The sequence below is a fragment of the Ictalurus furcatus genome, chromosome 13, assembly GCF_023375685.1.
Source record: "Ictalurus furcatus strain D&B chromosome 13, Billie_1.0, whole genome shotgun sequence".
NCBI lineage: Eukaryota > Metazoa > Chordata > Actinopteri > Siluriformes > Ictaluridae > Ictalurus > Ictalurus furcatus.
Window position 1 is genome coordinate 19,143,356 of NC_071267.1, and position 25,825 is coordinate 19,169,180.

General features: G+C 37.6%; 1 protein-coding gene across 1 annotated transcript in view; it reads right to left on the reverse strand.

Annotated features, from left to right (window-relative positions):
- Nucleotides 1-655: 655 nt before the first annotated feature.
- abca5 (ATP-binding cassette, sub-family A (ABC1), member 5) overlaps nt 656-25,825 on the reverse strand; it is a 36,831-nt gene continuing 11,661 nt past the window's right edge. Inside the window, exons 17-39 of the mRNA XM_053639150.1 lie at nt 24,943-25,082; nt 23,867-23,986; nt 20,537-20,738; nt 20,255-20,421; nt 19,820-19,947; nt 18,767-18,904; nt 18,518-18,631; nt 18,168-18,338; nt 16,013-16,126; nt 15,584-15,721; nt 12,376-12,441; nt 12,200-12,291; nt 11,952-12,075; nt 8,539-8,656; nt 8,330-8,421; nt 5,994-6,169; nt 5,729-5,804; nt 5,412-5,506; nt 3,770-3,889; nt 3,234-3,386; nt 2,985-3,064; nt 2,833-2,888; nt 656-2,734 (exon numbers count right to left, since the gene is read on the reverse strand). Coding sequence (XP_053495125.1) covers nt 2,594-2,734; nt 2,833-2,888; nt 2,985-3,064; nt 3,234-3,386; nt 3,770-3,889; nt 5,412-5,506; nt 5,729-5,804; nt 5,994-6,169; nt 8,330-8,421; nt 8,539-8,656; nt 11,952-12,075; nt 12,200-12,291; nt 12,376-12,441; nt 15,584-15,721; nt 16,013-16,126; nt 18,168-18,338; nt 18,518-18,631; nt 18,767-18,904; nt 19,820-19,947; nt 20,255-20,421; nt 20,537-20,738; nt 23,867-23,986; nt 24,943-25,082 — 2,821 coding nt within the window. The 3' untranslated portion in view covers nt 656-2,593. The remainder of the gene's footprint in view (nt 2,735-2,832; nt 2,889-2,984; nt 3,065-3,233; nt 3,387-3,769; nt 3,890-5,411; nt 5,507-5,728; nt 5,805-5,993; nt 6,170-8,329; nt 8,422-8,538; nt 8,657-11,951; nt 12,076-12,199; nt 12,292-12,375; nt 12,442-15,583; nt 15,722-16,012; nt 16,127-18,167; nt 18,339-18,517; nt 18,632-18,766; nt 18,905-19,819; nt 19,948-20,254; nt 20,422-20,536; nt 20,739-23,866; nt 23,987-24,942; nt 25,083-25,825) is intronic.

Consider the following 25,825-nt stretch of genomic DNA (forward strand, 5'->3'; position numbering starts at 1 on the left):
CAGTTAGGCATGACACATCATTTACAGGAAGCAGTGACCGCACATACACAAAAAGGTTTTCCTATATTGCACTTTGGTAGAAAATAGTATATTTTTTCCAAGGTAGATTTCATTAAACATACCCAAAACCCTAAGAAAGGAGAAGCAACATCATACAGATGTTCAGCCATACCAGTATAAGAGGCTACATATGTGTAAAAATAAAGATCATTTAGTAAAAAATAGCAACTTTCAACTTTATCAATACACAAACAAAAGTAGCAGTGCCATAAGTAGAACCATTCCAACAATCTCCAAGACATTCACATCACATTACAGATGTTTTGCAGAAAGCTTACACACTCGGCTTGGCTTTAAGATCAACTGGCCTCGCTGCTAATGTTAGTGCGTTGCTCTTGATGCTATTGGACACTAAACAAATTTTAACTTGCCTCTTATAATATTACAAATAAAATGTTAGTACACCATGATGGCCAGTTGCAAGGGACAAGATAACAGTTCAGTTAAGTATAAATACACCAAATATTTCAAAAGCCCTCAAAAACCCTAACTGAATGCAAGTAAAATATAGTAGATATACCAAAATTAGTATGTTGCACCACCTTAACATGAATTACAATTTTTTAGGACTGGTTCAAGCAGAATACCTCCCTCGTTTTATATTCAGGGACAAGTTTGTTTTAATTGTGAAGTAGAAGAGAAAAATATTGAAATATGTACAAACAACAAGTAGCCAACCCCTAAAGACACTCGAACAGACTTGAACAGCTTTTCATATAAACAAAAATACAACAACTTTACATAGCTCCTTGTGTACCAGACCAACAGGGTCAAACTGTCACTCTTACACAGGATTAGAGGTGCTGAGTTAACAAGTTCAACTGCATGCTAATGACTCATTCTAGACAAAAATACAGTCTTTCATTGGAGCATTTCACCCATCCAGCCAATCAATAAAAGTGACAACTCTAACTGCTAACCTATGGAGAAGAGGTAACTATAATAACGATGCTTATTCCACCTCAAAAAAAAAAAACAAAAAAAAAAACGATTTTTAATTGCTGCTGAATTTTTGAACTGCACTTAATTGACATACCTGAAACATAAAAACATCTCTCTATAACAAACAGTTGTGTTGATCTGCATAAAGAAAAATATGGACATGGAAAGAATTGCTTTATTGCAAACTCTAAACTCCATACTAATCTGCTCATTCTCCTTTTTACAAGTACAATAATTATAAATAATTCAAACGGTCACTTGTTTTAGATCATGTTGAATTTGCATTTGTTATTCTGTGTGTAGCCTGTGCCAAAGAAGCAATAACCAGACAACACCTTTAATCAACAATGTTAATATTATTAATGTTAATAGCTAATATTAGTCTTCTTCCAAAAGGGGAAAATAAATTGAAACAAGTGAATACAATGTGTGAAAATAAGCTCCATCCATTAAAAAGCATTTTCTCCACCATAAAGCTCTTAATCTTTGCTACAAAAGTAGGATAACTGTCACAATCCCATTTTTCAATAACACAAATAATAGTTCCATCATGCGTCCAAGGACTTGCTGAGACGTAATGTTAAATAATTAAAAGAGGAAAGGAAAGGAGTCCTCTGACTTCAAAGCCTTCCCCACCACCTCTAGGCCATGTTTCCAAGTCTGATAAATTAAGAGTGCTACATGCATGTAAGTGGAGTGCATGGGAAACTACATTCTACATTCAATCATTTATGACATTTACACGAGAACAGGAAGGTGTAAGGAAGGCCCCAAGGAAAGTAAAAGATAAAAATTACACACACACACACACAAGAGAAACGGGGGGGGGTGTTGCTTTGTGAAATCATTTGCCATTCAGTACCTATATTGATGTGTACAGGTCTATACCTTCTGATCAGGCATCAGTCTTTGGACAGCTGAATGTCTAAGGGCCTGAAGCGTGTGCTGGTGTTGGAAAAGGAGTCCAAGAGCTCCGCTGATGCAGCAGAGGCAGTGGACACTCCTCATGCCTCATGGTGGGGTTGAGAAGCAGAGACTCAACATGCTGGTATGTCTCGGCAGTGCCATCACACTGTGCTTGTGACGTTTCAACCACATGCATCAGATTCCCAAGAACAAAGCACATACAAGAGCATATACGCTTTAGATCTCTTGCTACAAAAACTAAAAGCACCTTTTTAGTGTTGATGTGAATAAGTGATTCAGCGATACGCCTCCGTTGCATTGCTTTTCTACCTGTTGACTGATTCAACACGCATGACATCACCCAGCAGCTGGAAGATAAGCTCAAGACACAAGTGAACGTGGTATAAACCTGTTCACAAAGGCCAGTAAGTAGCAAAGGTATGTAGAATAAATAAGGGGGTGGGAATTCAAAAATCTCTCAGTCTCAAAGATTTTTTAAATCCCAGCACAAGCTTAGGAATCTGCGAGTGTCATCTGAGATGTGAATAATGCAGTCATGTTGGTGCCCGTGCCAACTCCATGGATCTGCAGACCCTCATAGCAGTGGCACCTAGTACTGGGGCACCAACTATCTGGAGTGAGACACAGAGATGGTAGGGGGAGACAGAAGGCTGAAAGGGCTGGCTCACAACTGGTACACAATACTATCAGAATGATTGACGGACGCTCTGCCATCCTGCGGTAGCCGCTGCCACTGGAATGTGGTGCTAAGAGAGCCCACGTCATCCTCCTCATTCTCCTGTTCTTTAGCAAATTCCATGAAAACCTGACACCAGAACAGATATGGATACAAAAAAGTATTTAAAATATTCTAATTGCAACAAATTATTGTGGTCTATTACAGCACTGTGCATTTCGACCAACCTGCTCCAAAGTAGACTGGGAAAAGTTGTACTCTTCAAAATTGAAGTTTTGCTTAGCTGCAGAGAGAGAGTGGGGGGGGGGGGTGTCTTTAAACACAAAGTTCCCAAAATTCCAATAAACAAGACATTCAATACTGTTCTCTGGCCACTCACCACTCTCTAACTGAGAGAAAGCTTTGGCTAGTGATTTAACATCCCCCATTGGAATCTTATAAACCATCAAGGTGGCAAAACTGCAACACAACAGGGCAACACAAATATCAACAGGACCAAACGGGCACATACTGCTTAGTCACTGTTGTCGAAAATTCTACAAAATATTTCTTCAGTATGTCACTCAACTCCCAACCACTAATAATACACCCCTTTTGCACTATCACGGTGAAACATCCACACACATACCTCTCCTGGCGTGCAGCATGAGGAAAGATCCTTAGTATCTCCTTGTGTAGTAGTGCCACCTGCTGGAGGCCTGTGAGCTCTTCTCGAAGTTTAATCTCCAGACTGTAACCTCGACCATATTTCCCCTTTAGGTGCTGTATGGAACCAATGCAACTACAGAAAAGCCACATTAGAAACAATCAAATCATACAATTATTTAACATGATCATTTTAACTGCCCTGCATAGTCATTTTCCATGCCATAAAAATGTGCATTCATTTACCACATTTGCTCAGAACGAATAAATGCTTGATCATATTTTTAATAGTTCAGTAATTGAGGACTGTGTTTTGCAGAGATGAACATGTCATTAACAAAACTAACCATTTCATAATGATGCAGAATGAGTTTTTTGGACCCCAAATACTTTTAATATTATGGGACATGGACTTATTTAGAATAAGCATTCTTGAAATAACACTCTTTATCTTAAAGAGCATATGAGATATAAATAAAGAATTACTATCTAAAAGATCAAGAAAAAAACAGAGCGAACCGTAATTGGCCTGAAACCATGATGGCCACTCGATCACACACAGCTTCTGCCTCCTCCATGTAGTGCGTTGTTAAGATAGCACCACGTTGTTTGTTTTTAAAGGCCACACGCATCGCTCTCCTGGCACAATGGACAATGGTAACACACAGAGAGTACCCTTTTACAAGTACTGTAGTTGATTATTCACATTTCTGAAGACATTAACTCCAATGCTCAATGAGATTGATCACACTTTGGATTTATATCTATCCAACAACATTTTTTGTATTGATTATGTTTACAGGAGGCACAGTTTAGATTACATAAAGCTATTTTTCTGAGTTTCCAACAGGCATACTACAACCCCAATTCCATAAAAGTTGGGATGCTGTGTAAAATGTAAATAAAAACATGATTTGCAAATCTCATAAATCCATATTATTCACAACAGAACATAGAAAACATATCAGATGTTTAAACTGAGTAAATGTACCATTTAAAGAAATAAAAAGGTAATTTTGAACGTGATGGCCGCAACACGTCTCAAAAAAGTTGGATGGGGGCAACAAAGGGCTGGAAAATTAAGCATTACTAAAAAGAAACAGCTGGAAGTTAACTGTCAACAGGTCAGTAAGATGATTGCCTCTCTAAGATACTTTTTTTATACCCAGAGTCTTTCAGAAGTAAAGATGGGCAGAGATTCACCAATCTGCGAAAACTACATCTACAATTTGTGGAACAATTTCAGAATAATGTTCCTCAACATAAAATTGCGAAGACTATGAATCTCTCATCACCTACAGTACATAATATCATCAAAGATTCTAAGAATCTGGAGGAATCTCTGTGCGCAATGGACAAGGGTGAAAATCAATATTGCATGCCCGTGATCTTTGGGCCCTCAGGTGGCACTGCATTAAAAACAGGCATGATTCTGTAATGAAAATCACTGCATGGGCTCAAAAACACCTCCAGAACTCATTCTGGATGGCACGGCAAACTGTGTTCACAAACAAACACTGGTTAAATCTCAATCATGCAAAGAAGAAGCCATAAGTGAACATGATCCAGAAACGCCGCCATCTTCTCTGGGCCAAAGCTCATTTAAAATGGACTGAGGCAAAGTGGAAAACTGTTCTGTGGTCAGGCGAATCGAAATTTGAAATTCTTTTTGGAAACCATGGACGCCGCATCCTCTAAACTAAAGAGGACTAAAGAGGAGAGGGACTGTCCAGCTTTTTATCAAAGCTCAGTTCAAAAGCCTGCATCTCTGTTGGTATGAGGGTGCATTAGTGCTTATGGAATGGGCTGCTTGCACATCTAGAAAGGCACCATAAATGCTGAAAGGTATATACAGGTTTTAAAGCAACATATGCTTCAAAAAAAGACGTGTTACAGCCATCACATTCAAAATTACCTTATTTTTTCTTAAAATGGTACATTTACTCAGTTTAAACATTTGATATGTTTTCTATGCTCTATTGTGAATAACATATGGGTTTATGAAATTTGTAAAGCATAACATTGTTTTTATTTACATTTTACACAGTATATTAATGTGGTATATTACTGTGGTGCAAACATCCTTTAAAAATAAAATTGCCATTACAAGCATACATCAGCAAACTCAGAGTATAGAAAAGTAAACTAAAAGGGGTCTTACCACATTCGCTGCTTAGACTTGGGGTCCATCCCAGATGAAGGTTCATCTAGGAGCACAATCTGAGGGTTCCCCAGCATGCTTAATGCAAAACACAACTGCAAACAAAAGAGCAGACTCTCATTAGAAAGAGTGGCCTATCCTGGTACCTGTAAGTATATAATACAATTGAAATATAAATAAGTAAATAAATACATAAGTAAGTACATAAATAACAATAAAAGCAAAACAAATAAATAAATTAACACTTATTAAATGGAGTTCTGTATTAAAAAATAATTTTAATAATTGTTGCTTGCGCTGTTCAGTGTTGCTCACACCTTCCTCTTAAGGCCTGCAGACAGACTTTTAGCCTGTTTATGAAGGTGCTCCTTCAACTCCAGTGCATTAACAACACTGAAAGTTAACACACACACACACACACACACACACACACACACACACACACACACACACACACACATTAATCAAGAGGCTAGATAAGAATAATAATGTACAATTAGATTTACCATGTAATTTTAATTATCAGCATTGAAAAGACACCATTCCACTAGTGGTATACAGTGTGTGTAGAAGCAGAGGTACCGTCTGATGATGTTCAGTGCATCTTTGTGGTGTAAACCCTTAATGGCAGCATAGATCTGGAGGTGCTCTTGTAGGGTGATCCTAGGCCACAGTGGGTTTACCTGGGGGCTGTAACCTACATGCTCAAGTGGGTTATCCACTGGCCTGAACTCTGTGCCATAGTCTCCCATTAAAATCTGAACAAAAAAAGGAAAAGGTGCAAAACTATTTGATGAGCTACAGTGGAGGAAATAAGTATTGAACGCGGCAACATTTTTTTCAGTAAATATATTTCCAATGAAGTTATTCAAATGAAATTTTCAGCAGACATCAGTATTAACTCAAGAAATCCACAAATATAAAGAACTCACAACATTATAGCCCATAAATAAAGTTGTGTAATAAAATAGAATGACACAGGAAAAAAGTATTGAAGATGCTAAGAAAAAGCAGTTCTCCAAGATATGGTAAGGCAAGAAACCAGCCGAAATCTGTAAGTAATTATACCTCCTATCTGTGCAAAGTAATATCAGCTGGGTTAGTAAATTGATGGTCTATAAAAAGGTGTCACACAAGAAACATCTCATGATGGGTAAAAGCAAAGAGCTCTCCCAAGACCTTCGCAACGTTATTGTTGCGAAACATAATTGATGGAATCGGATACAGACGTATTTCAAAACTTCTGAATCTTCCAGTAAACACCATCTGGGCCATTATCCGCAAGTGGAAGCAACATCACTCCGTCATCAACCGGCCTCGCAAAGGAGCTCCTCGCAAGACTTCTGACCAGGGAGTCAGAAGAATAGTCAGAAGAGTAGCCCAAGAGCCAAGGACCACTGGGAAAAAGCTCCAGAAACACTTGGAGGCAGCAGGTACAATAGGAAATGCACTCCACCGCAATAGCCTCTATGCACACTCACCCAGCAAGACTCCATTACTAAAGAAAAGACATGTTGAAGCTCATTTAAAATTTGCTACAACACTTTTGGACAAGCCTATGAAATACTGGTAGAGTGTAGTCTGGTTAGACGAGAGCAAAATTTTACATTTTGGCGGTCATACCACACACCATGTTTCGAGAAGAAATGGCACTGCACATCACCCTTAAAACACTATACTAACAGGGAAGTTTGGAGTTGGAAGCATCATGGTGTGGGGCTGTTTTTCATCACATTCCAACGATAAATGGAGCCCTTCACTGGGAGATGCTTGAGAAGAATCTGCTGCCATTCACCAGGATGATGAAGATGAGATATGGGGTGGACCTTCCAGCAGGACAACGATCCAAAGCATACAGCAAAGGAGACTCAACTTTTTTCAGAGAAAAAAAAAAATCAAGGTGCTAGAATGGCCCAGTCAATAGCCTGACTTGAATCCAACTGAACCTTTGTGAAAAGAGCTAAACATCAAGGTTCACAAGAGGGCCCCCCAGAATCTTCAAGTTTTAAAGACAATACGTTTAGAAGAATGGGCCAAAATCACACCTGAATACTGCGACTGATTAATTTCTTGGAGTCTTGAAGCTGCCATTACAAACAAAGGCTTTTCCACTAAGTATTAAATAAATTTCAGTTAGCGTGTTCAATACTTTTTTCCTGTGTCATTCCACTTTATTACACATAACTTCATTTATGGACTTTAATGTCTGGATTTCTCTGTGTGTGTGGATTTCTTGAGTTAATACTGATGTCTGGTGAACATTTAATGTGAATAGCCTCATTGGAAATATATTTACTGAAAAAAATGTTGATGCCTTCAATACTTATTTCCCCCACTGTATTGCCTTAAATGTGTACTTTTCTATACCCATTTATAAACTATACCTAGTTTATTAAAGCAGTGGTTCTCAAAGCAGGGCCCCGAGACACTCAAGGGGGAAAAATAGCCAGAAGATTTGTGATTTCTTTTTAAATTCCTTACAGAAAATCACAATTCACAATTATCAATGTTATTATATTTATTATTGTGTTTATAGTTATTTGGCTATTTGACAGGTCAATGGAACCAAATGTGGTTAATCCAAACTTCAATAACTCAAGAACAAGTAGGACTATAAATAATGTCAACTTAGACTTAATGTCTTCTATTGCTAGAAAGTTCAGGAACAAGAAAAGCTCTAGGGCTCCAATAAATAGCCAGAACATTATATTACTCAGAATATTAATGAGCCGTGAAATTTATTTTACAGTTAAAGGGGTCCCTGACTCCAAAAAGTTTGAGAACCCCTGCATTAAAGTGTAATGAGATGCCATGAGCATGATGTTCCACATCAAGCTTAATTAAAGATGTAAAAAGCCCTTAATGCAGTCCGTTTCGTAGCAACAAATTAGAGAGTGACAGAAGGAGGAAGTACACACTTGTCCTGCAGTAGGAGTCGTCTCTCCGGAGAGCATGTGCATGATCGTGCTCTTCCCTGCTCCATTAGGTCCCAGAAGCCCCAGGATCTCACCTGCACAAGCCAGGTAACATGATGTTAACACAGAATTTCATACCCACAATGAAGACAGACACAGGAAAAAAAATCACCTCATTCAATGTATGAACAGACAGACGGAAGGTTACGTACCTTTTCTGACACAGAAGGAGATGTTCTTGGCAGCCACTTTTCTCTTTTTACTTAAGGAGAAGCCGTCTTTCCTCACTAGGTACTCCTTCCTCAGGTTACTCACCACCACCAATGGTTTCTGAGCACAGAACTGGAGTGAGTCTTGATTATCAGCCCTTATCATGCAATTATTCTACATAGGTAATACACATAATACTATGATATTGCCATAGGAAAAATGAATACCAAGAATTTCAAAATGCAACTGGATCTTTCATTCTAAAACATTAAGGGTTATAAAATGTAATGAAAGCATCAGTATGGATCTTTTGGGAGCACCCCGTTTTACATATTTTGGGAACACAGAGTTTTTACAGTATGGTCTGAAGGAACATCACATCATTTTTATCAACCCAGTTCTCAAAATAAGACAGAAAACATCAAACTTGGCTAATGTAGTGCTATGAAAAAGTATTTGAATTATCTGATTTCTTCTGTTTTTGTGTAAATCTCATACTAAATAGTTTTAGACCTTCAAACGAAATACAACACAAAACAAAGGCAACCTGAATAAACACACAATACAGTTTTTTTGTTTTTTTAAATGAAGCAAAAAAAAAAAAAAAGTTATCCAACACCTATTACCCATGTGAAAAACTAATTGCACCCTTAAATTTAAAATCTGGTTGTGCCACCTTTAGCATCAATAACTGCAACCAAACGCTTCCAATAACTGGAGATCAGTCTTTCACTTACTTCTAGGACTAGGACTTACTCCTATGATTTGAATATTTTGCTTTTATTGCAAGTTGCCCAGGCCCTGAAGCAGCAAAGCATCCCCAAACCATCACACTTCCACCACCATGCTTGACCGTAGGTATGATGTTCTTTTCGTGGAATTCTGCCAGATGTAACAGGACCCCTGTCTTCCAAACAGTTCCACTTTTGACTCATCAATCTACAGAACATTCTCCCAAAAGGTTTGCAGATCATCAAGGTGTGTTTTGGCAAAATTCAGACAAGCCTTAATGTTCTTCTGGGTTAGCGGTGGATTTCACAGTGGTTTTTGCCTGTTTTTGACCTGGCCAACTGTTATGAGTGGGGAAAGGGTTTTTCTTCAACAGGGACAGAATTCTTCTGTCATCCACCACAGTTGTTTTCCATGGTCTTCCAGGCCTTTTGGTGTTCCTGAGCTAACCAGCTATCTCTCTGAATGTTTTGATTTTTCAGCTGAATGATGGCTCGTCTTCACTGGCAGTGTCAGCTGTCTGTACTCCAAATTGAGAGTTAACAGCAACAGATTCCTAATGCAAATTCCACACTTGAAATCAGCTCTACTTTGCTTACTTGTAAGTGAAATAATGAGGGAATAACACACTTGGCCATGGAACAACTGAGTAGCCAACAATCAAATGGCATTTGTTCCCTTATAAAAGGGGCAACCAGACATATAAAGCACTGTAATTCCTACAGCCTTCATCCGGTTTGGATGTACATACCCTCAAATTAAAAGGTGAAAGTATACACTGAATTCAACTGCATTATTTAATTTCAACTCCAATATATTGTGGTCGACAGCTAAAAAAAAAAAATCTTTGCCAAATATACATATATTTATGGACCTAACTATGGATGCCACATAATTAAACTACATCTGCCCTTGTAATGTAATGTCTGTATATTATATTTATCTTTAATTACTTTAGGGTTAAAATAACATTATTATTATATATTCTTGAGTTACTTTAGAGTTCAATTGTATATAAACACATTCAAACAGTCATGTGAAAAAATAAGTACATCCCATGGAAATTGATGGAAATTTTTTTGACATATTTGGACACGCAAACATTTGATCATCTTTGAAACAGTTCCTATTAATAAAGTAGGTACAATTGAACAAAACCACAAAGAAAATGAGCTTTTTCAATCAGTTATTCAACAGAGTAAGTAAAAAAAAGTAAGTACACCCTTGGCCTCAGAAGCTAGTATTGCCCCCTTTAGCAGAAATAACTTCTTGTAGGCATTTTGCATTTTCCACCAGTCTCTGACATCAGCTTGCTGGAATTTTTGACCACTCTTCCATGCAATATTCTTTCACTTGCAAGATATTTGAGGGTTTTCTTGCACGTACTGCCTGTTTCAAATCCCCCAACAACATTTCAATGGGTTTCAAATCTGGGCTTTGACTAGGCCATCCCATAACCCTCCATTTCTTCTTTTTGAGCCATTCCTTGTTGGATCTGCTAGTGTGCTTAGGATCATTATCCTGTTGAAAGGTCCACTTTCGGTTCAACTTCAACTTTTGGACAGATGGCCTCACATTATCTTCAAGCACTCTTTGATATGATGCAGAATTCATAGTTGAATCCATGAAGGCAAGCTGCCCAGTCCCTGAGGCTTTAAACCAACCCCAATACCATAACATTTCCACCACCGTGCTTCACAATTGGTATGAGGTGTTTCTCCTGAAAAGCTGTCTTTGGTTAGTGTCAAACATGTGTGCTGTTACTGTGGCCAAACAACTCTATCTTTGATTCATCTGTCCAGAGCACATTATTCCAAAAGGCCTGCTTTTTGCCTATATGCTCATTGGCAAACTGTAGTCTTGCGCTAATGTTCTTATTAGACAGCAAAGGCTTTTTTCTAGGATGCCTCCCATGCAGGTCAAATTTGTGCAAATCTCTTTCTGATTGTGGAAACATGGACTTTGACACCAACAGTTGCAAGACTTATTATCAGATCCTGTGATCAAATTTTGGGTTTCTTGGAGACATCTTTTTGTCTGCTCTTGGAATGAATTTGCTGGGATGGCCAGTCCTGGACAAATTGGCAGTTGTTTGAAAGATGCACAACTTGCAGGTTATTTTCCTTACAGTGGAATGATGTATTTCAAATAATTTGTATTTCAAATAATCTTTTTAAATCCCTTGTCAAACTTATAGGCCATCCACAATCTTTTTTCCTGTAGGCTTTACATAACTCTTTAGATCTTGGCATGATGGCACCACACACCTCAATAGCATAGGGAACAACAGACACTAGATGTGAGATTTAAATAAGACCGGCTCCACCTGCACTCCCTAAGCAGGTTCTGATCACTGGCACCCAATCTTGAACACCTGATTCTAATTTTATGGATCTGAAGCGGTGATAAATGAAGGGGTGTACTTACTTGTTCCATGTGACTGATCTTTTCTTTTGTTAATTTAAATAGCGAAAATTACAAAAAAAAAATATCAATGTTATGTGTCATTTGTCATTTGAGTACCTTTATTAATAGGCATTGTTTAAAGAGGATCAAATGTTTGCTTGTCCAAATACATACAAAAAAATTTTAAACACTAATTTCCATGAGGTGTACTTATTTTTTTCACATGACTATATAAACATTTTATATCTAAATGCAATATTATTAGTAAACCATTTCCAACCTCTTCACAGCACTGACAGGTGAGGGCCTCCTTCACTCGAGCCTTCTCCATCATAACATCCTCATCCTCATTACTATTCTCCTCTGGGTTCCACTGCAATTTGCCCTTGGTTTTACATGAAACCCTACAGCAAGGACAACCAACAACAGCCATCAAATAAAAATATTTTGCATCCCACACACACATAACAAAATGGCATTAAAAAACACAAAGCTGAGATCATAATATTGTAAATAAGTAGAGAGAACCTGCACAGCTGGTGATTTTTCATAGTTTGGCCTCCATAGCGGTTCTCTAGCCATAGCAGCAAAAACAGAAGCAAAATGCACTGGAAGTAGGGCTGCAAACAACATAAAATATTCAATGTAACAAATCAGGGCATATGTGTAAAATATATGCAAAATTCAAAGTCTAAGAAACTCACAGAAATAACAGCAATAAGTAAATTCTTCCAAAGGAAGTCCTCATGGTAAGGACTTAAGAATGTAGCCTGAAATTAGACAGACAAGTCAATCATTTCATTTAGCGTTCCATCTCAATTCATAAAAATGTGATATAATATTCATTTATTTTACTGTCCAACATGCAAACTAACTAACTAATTTTAACCCATACTTTAGCTGTTTCAGATAGCTTAGAGCTTGTGTGCCTTTCAGGATCATTAACTCATTATGCATAGCACCATAGGACAGTTACACTGAACACATAGGCTAGGGGAAAGAAGTATTGAATGCGTCAACATTTTTTTCGGTAAATATATTTCCAATGAGGCTTTTCACATGAAATTTTCACCAGACATCAGTATTAACTCAAGAAATCCAGAAATAAAAAGAATTCACAACATTAAAGTCCATGAATAAAGTTGTGTGTAACAAAGTGGAATGACATAGGAAAAAAATATTGAACATGCTAAGATAAAGCGGTTCTCCAAGATAAGGCAAGGAACCAGCTGAAATCTGTAAGTAATTAGACCCCATATCTGTGAAAATTAATATCAGCTGGATTAGTAAATTGATGGTCTATAACAAGAAACATCTCATGATGGGTAAAAGCACAGCGCTCTCCCAAGACCTTCGGAACCTTATTGTTGCAAAATATATTGAATAAATCGGATACAGACATATTTCAAAACTTCTGAATTCTCCAGTAAACACCACTGGGGCCATTATCCGCAAGTGGAAGCAACATCACTCCGTCATCAACCGGCCACGCACAGGAGCTCCTCGCAAGACTTCTGACCAGGGAGTTAGAAGAATAGTCAGAAGAGTAGTCCAAGAGCCAAGGACCACTGGGAAAAAGCTCCAGAAACACTTGGAGGCAGCAGGTACAATAGGAAATGCACTCCACCGCAATAGCCTCATGGTGTGGGGCTGTTTTTCATCGCATGGTATTGGCAAACTTCATATAATTGAAGGAGCGATGAACGGAGCCCTTTACCGGGAGATTCTTCAGAAGAATCTGCTGCCATCCACCAGGATGATGAAGATGAGACTTTGGTGGACCTTCCAGCAGGACAACGATCCAAAGCATACAGCAAAGGAAACTCTCAATTGGTTTCAGAGAAAAAAATCAAGGTGTTAGAATAGCCCAGTCAATAGCCTGAATTGAATCCAATTGAACAAGATTTAAAGGCAATATGTTTAGAACAGATGTGTCCAAACTACGGCCCGCGGGCCAACTGTGGCCTGTGGTCCATTTTTAATTGGCCCGCAGCAAATTCTAAAAATATAATGGAATATGGGCCACACATGAAACTTGCACTTGACTGTATTATACTTCTCAGTTTAAACACTAGGTGGAGCTACTGTCTTGATCAAGGCAGCTTATCCACAAAACAAGGATAATCAAAGAAAATTTTGCCATGATTGACCAAAAATGGCAGAACCAAAGAAACGCAGGATAGCAAGTGAGTGAAGAAAATTCCAGACACGATGGAAAAATGAATATTTCTTCATAGAAGTCAAGGGGAAGTGTCTGTTTGATTTGCAATTAAACTGTTGCAGTGATGAAAGAGTATCATGTACACCGACACTATGAAACCAAACATCAGACCTACACATCCTATACTGGTGCCGAGCGACAAGAGAAAGTTGAGCAAATGGCAGCTAGCCTGCTAGCTCAACAACAGTATTTCTACAGTGCTAACAAAATACAAGAAAATGCCACAATAGCCAGCTACGAGGTAGCTCAACTCATTTCTCAGGTGGGGACTTCATAAAACGTTGCCTTATTAAAGTCACAGGAATAATGTGCCCATAAAAGATACAGGAATTCAACAACATGAGCATGTCCAGAAACACAGTTGTGCGGAGAATCGAAGACTTGTCAGCTAACTTAAAACATCAAGTGTCAGATAAAGCTTGTGCTTTTGATTTTTACTCGATTGCATGTGATGAGAGCACAGATGCCACAGACATCACACAGCTGTTAATTTTTTTGCAGGGAGTTGATGATAACTTTTGCATTACGGAGGAGCTGCTTGATCTTAGGAGTCTATAGGGCACAAAAACGGGTAAGGACATTTTTGAAACTATGTCAAATGCAACTGACAAGATGGAACTTAAATGGTACAAGCTGTGTGGAGTTACAATGGATGGGGCTCCAGCTATGCCAGGTGAGTGCAAAGGAATGGCCTCTATGGTGTGTGCCAAGGTGAAAGAAAGTGGAGATGAGGCTGTTAAAATGCACTATATCATCCCCCAGAAGCCCTCTGCCAAGCCAAGACAGTCCAGCTTGAGGATGTGATGAACAATGTTGTAAAAACTGTCAACGAAATTCAAGCACGAGGGCTGTACCACAGAGAATTTCAAGCTTTTCCATCTGATGTCGCTGAATACGGGGACCTATTTTTTTTTTTTTTTCAACTCACCTATAGTGGGAACAGTTTTCTATATATTATATTACATTATATTACATTACATTACATTACATTACATTACATTATATTATATTATATTATATATATATATTTAAAAACACAGTATTCATACATTAATAATAAATAAATACATTAGTAAAAAAGTTTTTCGAATAAACGATGTTAACAAGCCTAATAACTTATTTGTATAATAAGCTTAAACATACTGTAGCCATCCCCTTTTCCCCTTATTTTTCCCCACTTTATACAGGGCTGTGAAGGGGGAATCACCATCCTGACTAAGAACTTTAATACACTAGAGGTGAGGCGATATACTTCATCTCTAGTGAGTGGCCCAGCCCTTCGTATATTTTTCTGTATGTGGCCCTCAGTGAAAAAAGTTTGGACACCCCTGGTTTAGAAGAATGGACCAAAATCACAAATGAATACTACGACATATTAATTTCTTCAAACAGGGAGTGTCTTGAAGCGGTCATTACAAACAAAGGCTTCTCCACTATGTATTAATTACATTTCAGTTCGCGTCTTCAATACTTTTTTCCTGTGTCATTCCACTTTATTACACATAACTTTATTTATGGACTTAAATGTTGTGAATCCTTTATATGTGTGGATTTCTTGAGTTAATACTGATCACATCCAATAATCATTTCCCCCACTGTACATTGCCAGGTTTGGTGGCAGAAACATGGTGGACATATTTAAGATTTCACACGCAAATAATAATTGTGGATATCAAATTACAGAAGATTACCATGGTAATGCAGCTGAAGCACCCTATCAGAGGATACAGTGGGTTGAAGAAACACAGCACATTATGTAGGAAACGTGTTAGTCCAGGATTATCATTCACAAAGACCATCTGAACCATGCAGGCAGACACTAAACAAACCTGAGTCAACAAAAAAAAAAAAAAAAAAAAAAGATACAGCCAGTCAATTAGCCTGAGTTTCAGGAAAAAAAAAAAACCTCCATTCATTGTTCTCTTTTAGTTTTTTTTTAACTAACTCTAAAAACTGTTTCTTAAAGCCGTGTACACTTTGTATTTTGGTACTGAATGCATTAAAAGAGCACCATTTTTATTAAAAAATATATATATTTGGTTGACATTTAGTGAACAGTAAAGATGCTTTTTTTATTATTATTATTTTGTGTTGTGCTAATATCTCCGTCTGTGACATACCATCATAGAGATGACGGAGAAAAAGTCTCTGTTGCTCTGGACTTTAGTAAACATGAAAGACACACAGTACGTGAAGAGGATCATGGCTGGGCAGAAACCAATGAGAGAAATAATCTGAAAAAAAACAAGCAAAAAAAATGATGTGACTGGTCATATAAAAATTTTCATACAGATGCTGGTTGTTAAACAAGAGTTATACAGATACAGAATACAGAAAAAGTCTTTTAAGGCAATAGGAGCTGTGATAGCGGAAACTGTGTGTCTGATTTTTCAGTATAGTACATTACTGTCGGATTGTAGGTTTATAAGTAAAAGGATGAACTGTGTAACTCTTTTATAGATGAATACGAAAAATGTTTACTATATACAGTGGTGAAGAAATAAGTACACCCCATGGAAATTGTTTTTTTTGGGGTTTGTTTTTTTTTTTTGTTTTTTTTTTTTTTTTACATATTTGGACAAGCAAACATTTGATTTTGATACAGTGCCTATTAATAGAGGTGCTACAAATGACACATAAAAATGGACATTTTGTAGTAATTTTCACAATTTAAATTAACAAAAAAAAACAGAGCTGTCATATGGAAGTAAGTAGGTACACCCCTACATTTATCACACCTTCAAATCCATATAATTTGAATCAGGTGTTCAAGATTGGGTGTCAGTGATTAGAACCTGCTTAGGGAGTGCAGGTGGTACCGGTCTTATGTAAACCTCTCACATCTAGTGTCTGGTGTTCCCTTTGTAATTGAGGTGTGTGGTGCCATCATGCCAAGATCTAAAAAAGGTTGTGGAGGTTTAGGAGTCTGGCAAGGGATTTAAAAATATCTCCAAATTATTTGAAATATATTATTCCACCATAAGGAAAACAATCTACAAGCGCTTTTAAAACGACTTTTCAAACGACTACCAGTGTATCCAGAACTGGATATCCCAGCAAATTCAGCCCAAGAGCATACCAGCTGATGCAAAAAGAATTCTCCAAGAACCCCCAAATTTCATCACAGGATCTGATAGTAAGTCTTGCAACGGCTGGTGTCAAAGTCCATGTTTTAATAAACAGAAAGAGATTGCACAAATTTGACCCACATGGGAGGCATGTCAGGAAAAAGCCTTTGCTCTCTACAAAGAACATTAGAGCAATACTACAGTCTACCAGTGAGCATATAGGCAAAGACCAGGCTTTTTTGGAATAATGTGGTCTGGACAGATGAATCAATGATAGAGTTGTTTGGCCACAGTAACAGCAGACATGTTTGGCACTAACCAAAGACAACTTTTAAGGAGAAGCACCTCATACCAACTGTGAAGCACGGTGGTGGAAATGTTATGGTTTGGGGTTGCTTCGCTGCCTCAGGGACTGGGCAGCTTGCATTCATTGATTAAACTATGAATTCTGCATCACATCAAAGAGTGCTTGAAGATAATCTGTCCGAAAGTCGAAGTTGAACCAAAAGTGGACCTTTCAACAGGATAATGATCCTAAGCACACTATCAAATCCATCAAGGAATAGCTGAAAAAGAAGAAAAGGGGGGTGTGGAATGGCCTAATCAAAGACTAGCTTTAAATCCCATTTAAATGTTGAGGGGGGATTTGAAACAGGCACTACGTGCAAGAAAACCCTCAAACATCTTGCAACTGAAAGTATATTGCATGGAGGAGTGGTCAAAAATTCCAGCAAGCTGATGTCAGAGACTGGTGGACAATTATGCAAAATGCATAGAAGTTATTTCTGTTAAAAGGGGGCAATACTAGCTTCTGAGGCCAAGGGTGTACTTACTTCTTCCACAGAATATCACATCTATTGATATTTCTGTTGAATAAATGATTGAAAACGTTATTTTTCCTTGTATTTTTGTTCACTTGTATCAACTTTATTAATAGGCATTGTGTCAAATATGATCAAATGTTTGCTTGTCCAAATAGGTCAAAAAACCTAACAATTTCCATGGGGTGTACTTAATTTTTCACATGACTGTATTATTATTACTGTGCTCATTTCTACTCTAAAGATTCTTAACAGGGCTAGAATAATCAGGAAAACTCTAGTGAGAAGTTGCTTTGAACTAAACATGTAAATGCTCAAGGTAAAATATAATTTTTTAATGTATTATGAAAACAAGAGTTTCATTTCATGTATGCTTTTCTCCTCACCACAGCCAAGACATTGCTGTTAGAAAGCAGGTCTGTGGAGTGAAAAGCGAACAATGTGCAGGTCATACAGATGAGGATGAGGTAGAAGAAGGGGATATCTACAGCTGCTTGCCCACACCAGTATGCTGACGGCACCAAACCAGAGATCCTCAATGTTGAATGACACTTTATCTAAATCACATGCAAAAACACACCATAATTTAATCACTACATCTCTTCTGGCTAGATTATCTCTGAAATGATGGTCAAGGGAAGACATGCTGATTAATGCCAAAGGGTAAACACTTTAAGGTAAACACTGTTATAGAAATTAAAATAAAGCTGAAAGATATCCATTTACACATGAATACCTCTCGATCTCGTGTATGGTCCATTGCGAAATAGGCTGGCATTCCAGCTGCTAGCATACTCAGTATCACAGCCTCAATGAAAACCTCAGCCTGAGCTGTTGAATCTGCAATTTGCTAGAAAAAAAGGAAAGAGTTACAAACTGGACTGCTCTAACAATACTCACTCTCTCCTGTAAAAAAACAAAAAAACAATGAGAATGTTAATGATGGCATGGAAACACAAATCTGAAGTAAATTTATGACACTCACATAGTCAAAGGGTTTGGTCCAGGTGTTTATGTGACCAGTACCATTGTAGCCTCTGAGGAGAGCGTTGCTCAGAACATTCACTGCCATTGGCAAAGAGTGTACTGTAGTACTGTTAAAGGCTACAATGTAATTAAAACCCTGAAATGATAAAAGGAGAAAAAGAGAGCTTAAATGAGAAAAAGACAGAAAAACCATCATTAATGACGCATCACTTAAGTCAACTGATGAATGAGACACAAATGGTCTGCGTAAATGGTAAATGGTCTGCACTTATATAGCACTTTTTAAACTTAGCGGTTCTACAAAGCGCTTTACACTGTTTCACACACACTCACACACACTCACACACACTCACACACACTCACACACACTCACACACACTCACACACACTCACACACACTCACACACACTCACACACACACACTCACACACACTCACACACACTCACACACACTCACACACACACCAATGGTAGCAGAGCTGCCATGCAAGGCTCTAGCCTGCCATCGGGAGCAACTTGGGGTTCAGTGTCTTGCCCAAGGACACTTCGACATGTGGAGTCATGTGGGCCGAGAACTGATCCGCCAACCCTACAACCCGCACTACCACCTGAGCCACAGCCACCCCCTCAAAAACTCAAAAGGAAAAAAAATGCAGCAGAGAGGCATCAGAGGCAACAGGCAAGAAGTGAGCATTTAATGGATTCAAATTCTGCATCATGGTGCCTTTCCAAGAGTCACTTCTTGGATGAAAACTCCTTAATCAATGATACACAAGCAAACCCTTACTACCTCATAGCTGTCAGCTTGAAAGAAACAAGAGATCCACTTCACTTTAGCTTTACATTCATCCCATTCACACACTAATACATTAATAGACTAGTTTAAAGCAAGCATTTCAGAATAACAGTTTTATGTTTAAACCCCTAAACGACCATAACATTATCACCAAAATTGGAGCTGAAATTCCTGAATCTATATTAAAGCCATTACAAGCAAAAGCAGTCTGTTGCTGAGTTTTTGGTTTTGTTCCATTGACTAAGTTTGACTCACCTTACTGGAACCTGTTACATTGATGGCAGCACTGTGAGGTGCAGCAGACATGTAGTCTGGTTTCCTCATTATTTCCACCTTAATGTCCTGGGACTCCAGATTATGAATGAAGCCTGATATATCTGAATCTATGACATAGAAAAAACACAAGCAGAAAAAAGCTTCAGCCAAAACCCCACTGTGTGGCATCAATAATAGCATTAGGCAAAAGAATCTATTGTAGGTCTCTGCAGACTTTCCTTTATTGAGACCCATATAAAGTAATTCCGTTAAAGTATTCCTCTAATTGACACATTAACTTCCAGGTATTGATAATCTGACAGTATTTAAATAGGGCATATTAATCATTCAATTAAGTAAATTATCTGCCTGTTTGCTCAGTGTTTTTAAAATCAGTAAACTAAACTCCCATCCAAGAGAAGCAGGCAGACAAACCAGAGGAGTTGAGCACGAGCAAGCTGGTGGCATATTTGCGAGGTGCTTCATGGCTGCGAAGCAGATAAATAGACTTTAACTGTATCTCAGGGGAGTGGATCTTAATATTCCCCGTAGCCAGTGAGACAACCAGCACTGCAGTCAAGAAGACCAGGAACAGAGTCACACTAGTGTAGGAGAGAAACACCAAGAAAAAGACAAATAAGTATATAACGAATCTCTCATGTAACAGCGATCACCACTATATAAATGAGAGTTTTGTAATGCAATAACTGAACTCACTTGTATATGATGGGTTTTTTCTCCCTTTGCAGGTTGAGCATATGGAGCCAGGCCACAGTGCTAAACTGCTGAGTCCAGAGGGTGTGGCCAGTCACTGCATCATGCCTGCCTTCTGAGAAGGTCAGAAGTCTCTGGTCCACATCATCCAGACAGGAGGGGTCACCTCCTTCTTCTACCTTCTCCTGGTTAAACACACTGTAGTCTGAAACAGAAAAGGCTAATGTCAACATTGGTCAATCTGTGGTAAACTTTAAGGTATGTAAATACTTGATGTGTGAGTGGGTGTGCATGACTTCATATAATTAAATATTGACGATTTATTTTGTATGTGCTCTTACATGCCTGCAGATTACATATTTTCCTTTTGGGACCTGGGAGGAAATTTAAAAATTGAAGAAACATTCCCCCCTAATTATAATTAATAATAATGTTGATTATTATTAATAATTATTAATAATTTGTGTGTGTATATATTATATATATATATATATTAATATATTAATATATTAAATATTTAACTTTTTTCAATGAGAATCTGGAAATTAATTACAACTGGGCATGATACAGCTTCCAAGAGAAAGAGAGTTTGTTTTTAAATACATTACATTATATAATATATTATATGTAATTATATATAAAATTAAATATATATTAGGGATGCACCGAAATGAAAATTCTTGGCTTAAGCCGAAACCGAATATAATGACAAATTTGGCCGAAGGCCAAATACATTTTTTCACGTTTTTTCCATTTATTTTGCCATTTTTTTTTCACCATTGCATAAATTAAATAGTCAAAATGTGCTTTTTACTATTTTGTCTTGCTTTTCAAATAAAAAAATCTATTACAAAAACTACAATTTCAAAATATTTATTTAACACTGAACATTTTTTTTTCACTCCAGCAGGTATAGGCTACCAACAAGGCACAATATAACATTAAATAAATAAATGAGTAAAATAAAAATATTTTTATGTGGTCATCTTTGAGCCCCCCTTGAATAGCCTATGTTAGGCCTATAACTGACTGCTGAAAGAATGTAACACTCTGTAGCCTACAACAAAAAAGTGCATTAAAAAGTGCATTGACAAGGGTGCAAAAAATGGTTCTATTCGGTTATATATACGGCTGATTATATTGGGGATATATACTGCTCGCGTCCCTGTACACCTCGCGGAGTATTATAGTATAGTTAGATACGTTGTTAATGTTATGTTCCTTGATAGATTTAGTTAGTTTAAACTATAGATTAGTTCATTTAGTCCCCACTGGTTTTTCCGCTCCCAGTCCATATTACTAGTTCATGTTTCTTGTTTTGTGTTTTGACCCTGTTTTATGTGACCGCGACTTTGATTCTCTTTGCCTGTCTTGACTAAGTTTTTTGGATTACGATTTGGATTTGTCTGCCTGCCCTTAAATAAATACGTCTTTACCTGCTTCCGTACTCTACTCCCTTACGTCTCGCGACGTGACAGAATACTCCAGAACAGAAACAAAACAAACCCACATGTCCACAGTAAACATCCGAAGAGCACATGGCTCGTGCATGTAGCTCGTGCCCCCTCATCGAGGTCGTGACATTAGCGCGTCTCACTCTGGTTGCTAGGCTATTTGGTCACGTCATCAAACACGTGATTGTTCGGTCAAATTTATTCGGCCTTTTCACTTATTCGGCCGAATAATTTCGGTTGCATCCCTAATGTGTGTGTGTGTGTGTATACATTTTTTATATATATATATATATATATATATATATATATATATATATATATATATATATATATATATATATATATACACACACACATATACATACATATACACACACACACACACACACACACATACATACATACACGCACACACACACACACACACGCGCGCGCGCGCACACACCCCAGTGAGCCTTCAGCGTGCATGACCCTGTTGCCAGTTCACCAGTTGTCCTTCCTTGGACCACTTTTTGTAGGTACTAGAGGTCAGATTTATCGGTTGTTGTTGTTCGGCACCAATAATCGATTGCTGGAATTAATTATACTATTTAAAACTATATATTTGGTTCAGTCTGGATGTATATTTTTTATTTACTTTAATATTTATTAAGAGTTAATATATTATTTCATTTTTAAAAATACAGTGCATTTTTTATGGTACACTCAGTACTGTATATTTTTTAAATAAAGTTCAGCAATATTTTTATTTGATTGTTACGTTTTTCATTCAGTATCTACTTTAAAAATTATCGGTTGATTAATTGGTTGTCAGTGGGTACTGCCCAACTTAGTTACAGTATCAGTAAAATCCACTATCGGTCGACCTCTAATATGTACTAACCACTGCATCCTGGGAACACCAGGGCTCTACAGTGCAACCATTTCACTCGCATTTGTGACTGAAATGTACTTTGTGTGACTGTGAAAAAATATTTAGGCGCACCGCTGACCTGTTCAGAGTTGTATAATACAACCAGAATAAAAACTACAACTACACAATGCATCTATACCGTGCAACAGTTACTTTCACACTGCTTTTCATCACCTCAGTCAACTGAACAAGTGTGCAAATACTACAAAGAAGCCATTATGATGAAAAGAGTAACACTGTAATCATCTGCTTCTCTCAACTCGCCGATCTCACAAACTGCCATCTTTTATTGATCACGAAAAATGACCTGAACCTGTGACTGTGACCTGCTCGTGTAGCCACAGCAGCGTCAGGTGCAAGTAAATTAATAATAATGCTAACGCTACAAGGTGGGTGTAATTCAAACTTCTTTATTAAATAATTCCTCACCAATCATATTCAAGAGTAGAAACTGTTCAGTCTGTACACATACAGTACACTGCCGCTCTCCTTCACTCGCTTCACCAACTCTAATAGACAGCGCATTCACTTCATTTAAACTCACGGTTGCCAGATATCACCAGAAAAGTCAACTCCAGTTTCCATGTTTTGATTTAAATTTTTGACTGTGCTCCTAAATTTTTGTAAAGAAATTGTTACCGTAGAGCCCTGAACACCCCCACAAGACCTGCTGTTTTGGAGATGTTTTGACCCAGTCATCTAACCATCACAATTTGGTCCTTGTCAAAGTTACTCAGATCCTTACACTTTCACATTTTTTCTGCTTCTAACACATCAACTTCGAGAACTGACTGTTGACTTGCTGCCTAATACATCCCCCCTCTTGACGGGTGCCATTGTAACGAAATAATCAATATTATTCACTTCACCTGTCAGCTGTTTTAATGCACACACACACACAAAGGAAGACAAAAAGTTTCATCTCTTATCTGAAGATGTAAAATTCTGTTTGAACATCCATCTTACCCGTCTGGTCCACTTCCGCTTCCGCCTCCAAACGCAGAAAGACATCTTCTAATGTTGTCATGGAAACACCGTAGTTTATGATGCCCAAGTCAGATCTACTGTCCAGCTTGGCAAAAAGTCCTATACATAAGATGTAACATTAAATGTTATCCAAACATGCCATATAATAGAACACAGATTTACAAACAATAGTACGCTCATTAGTAAGAAGGCGGATTAACTAATGTCATTTTCTTCATTATGGAAATGTTTAAAACCTTGTACCTGAACTATCAATAGAAACAGATGGGTGAAAAATAAATATAAAAACTAATTAATATAGTGTACATTATAAAAACATTTAATAATAAGTGTCTTATAGGCCACCACAAACCACCAGAACAGATTCTACAAGTCTTTGGAAGTGTACAAGGGGGGTGGACAACATCCATTTACAACATCTTGATAATGTGCTGGTGAAGTATGTTGTCTACCACACTGGTCCAAAATCTCTCGTAGGAATTCAACGGTGTTCAGATCTGGTAATTGTGAAGGCTGTGAAGCATATGATTTACATCATTTCATACGTATCAAACCATTCAATGAGCCCTTTTGCCCTAGGGTAGATGCTGATAATGTCATCCTTCCAACAGGATAGAAATGTTTTATCATATGTTAAACATGATCAATGAGAAGAGCTTTGTGTTGATTTGCAGTGAAATGGACCCAAAGCATACCAGCAAAATGTATACAGCATTTGCGAGCTCTTGTTTTTTTTTTTTTTTTTTGCTTTAATTTGATTCTGTCAAACACTGAGACGACACACTCCAAAACACTCTGGCAGACCCAACTAACAACCCATGGCTGCCAATATGAACACTGTGTAGTACTTACCTACTTAGTAATTATGCCTGCCAATCTGATGTCAGCAGTTGTTTAAATCATATACACCATAAATGGTGCAGAGGCATAAACATGGTGTTTCTAAACGCATCAATCAACACTAGCAAAACTGTTATGCAATCTTTTATTCAGTCAAGCATAAGGCAGTGTGCTCTATGGCAGATGGTGAAGCAGAAGGTTAACAGAAGACAAACCTGGAAATGTTTCCATGCTCTCAAAAGGCAATGTGAATGTGAGTTCAGCTTCCTGTTGCCTTGACAACTCAGCCTTCAAAACATGCTGCTTGACCAATGATGTGAGGCTGTCTACCTCACAGGTTTCAGTCACAGACATCCTACACAATGTGAAAATAACATGTTTAGGAAAGACACCATCTTGAAGTGAACAGTAATGTTGTCACCTTCCTTTCTAAGCACACAAACACATTCTGGAAATGCCAAGATAAACATAAATGTAATAAAATGTAGGGATTTCATTATTTTTAAAAAAAATAAATAAATAAAAATATTTTATTATATAAATATATATTATATTTTAATATACTTTTTTTTTTTTTAAATATGCTATATGATGGTCAGTTAATTAAAATATCTACACGGTTATCTGTTATTTAAAAATGTACTATTTCATAACCTAAAACAAACAACTTGTTCACAATTAAACTGCCTTATAAAATACTCAAAATTCTTATACTATATGGGTAGCATTATTTGGACCAAAGTAGGACTGGGCGATGTATCAAGCTTTGGAGATAGAAGATGAGACAATATCATTAACATCGAGATATACATAGATAGACGTTGCATTAAAACTTATTTAAGCTTATTCAACTTTCTAGCTTTTGCGTCTCTCCGCTCTCACATGCCGCACGTAACCCTGTCCCCACTCACTCGCTCCCATTTTCTGGCACAGGACACAGCCACATGCACAAGGCAAGATAGCAACAATGAGCTGGTGTGTAAAAAGAAAAACAATAGCTCAGCCATTTGGAGATGGTTCAGGTTTAAAAGGTCGGATGAGCATCAGAGCAAAGTAATATGTAGAGAGTGCAATAAACATGTCACAATACGTGCTGGA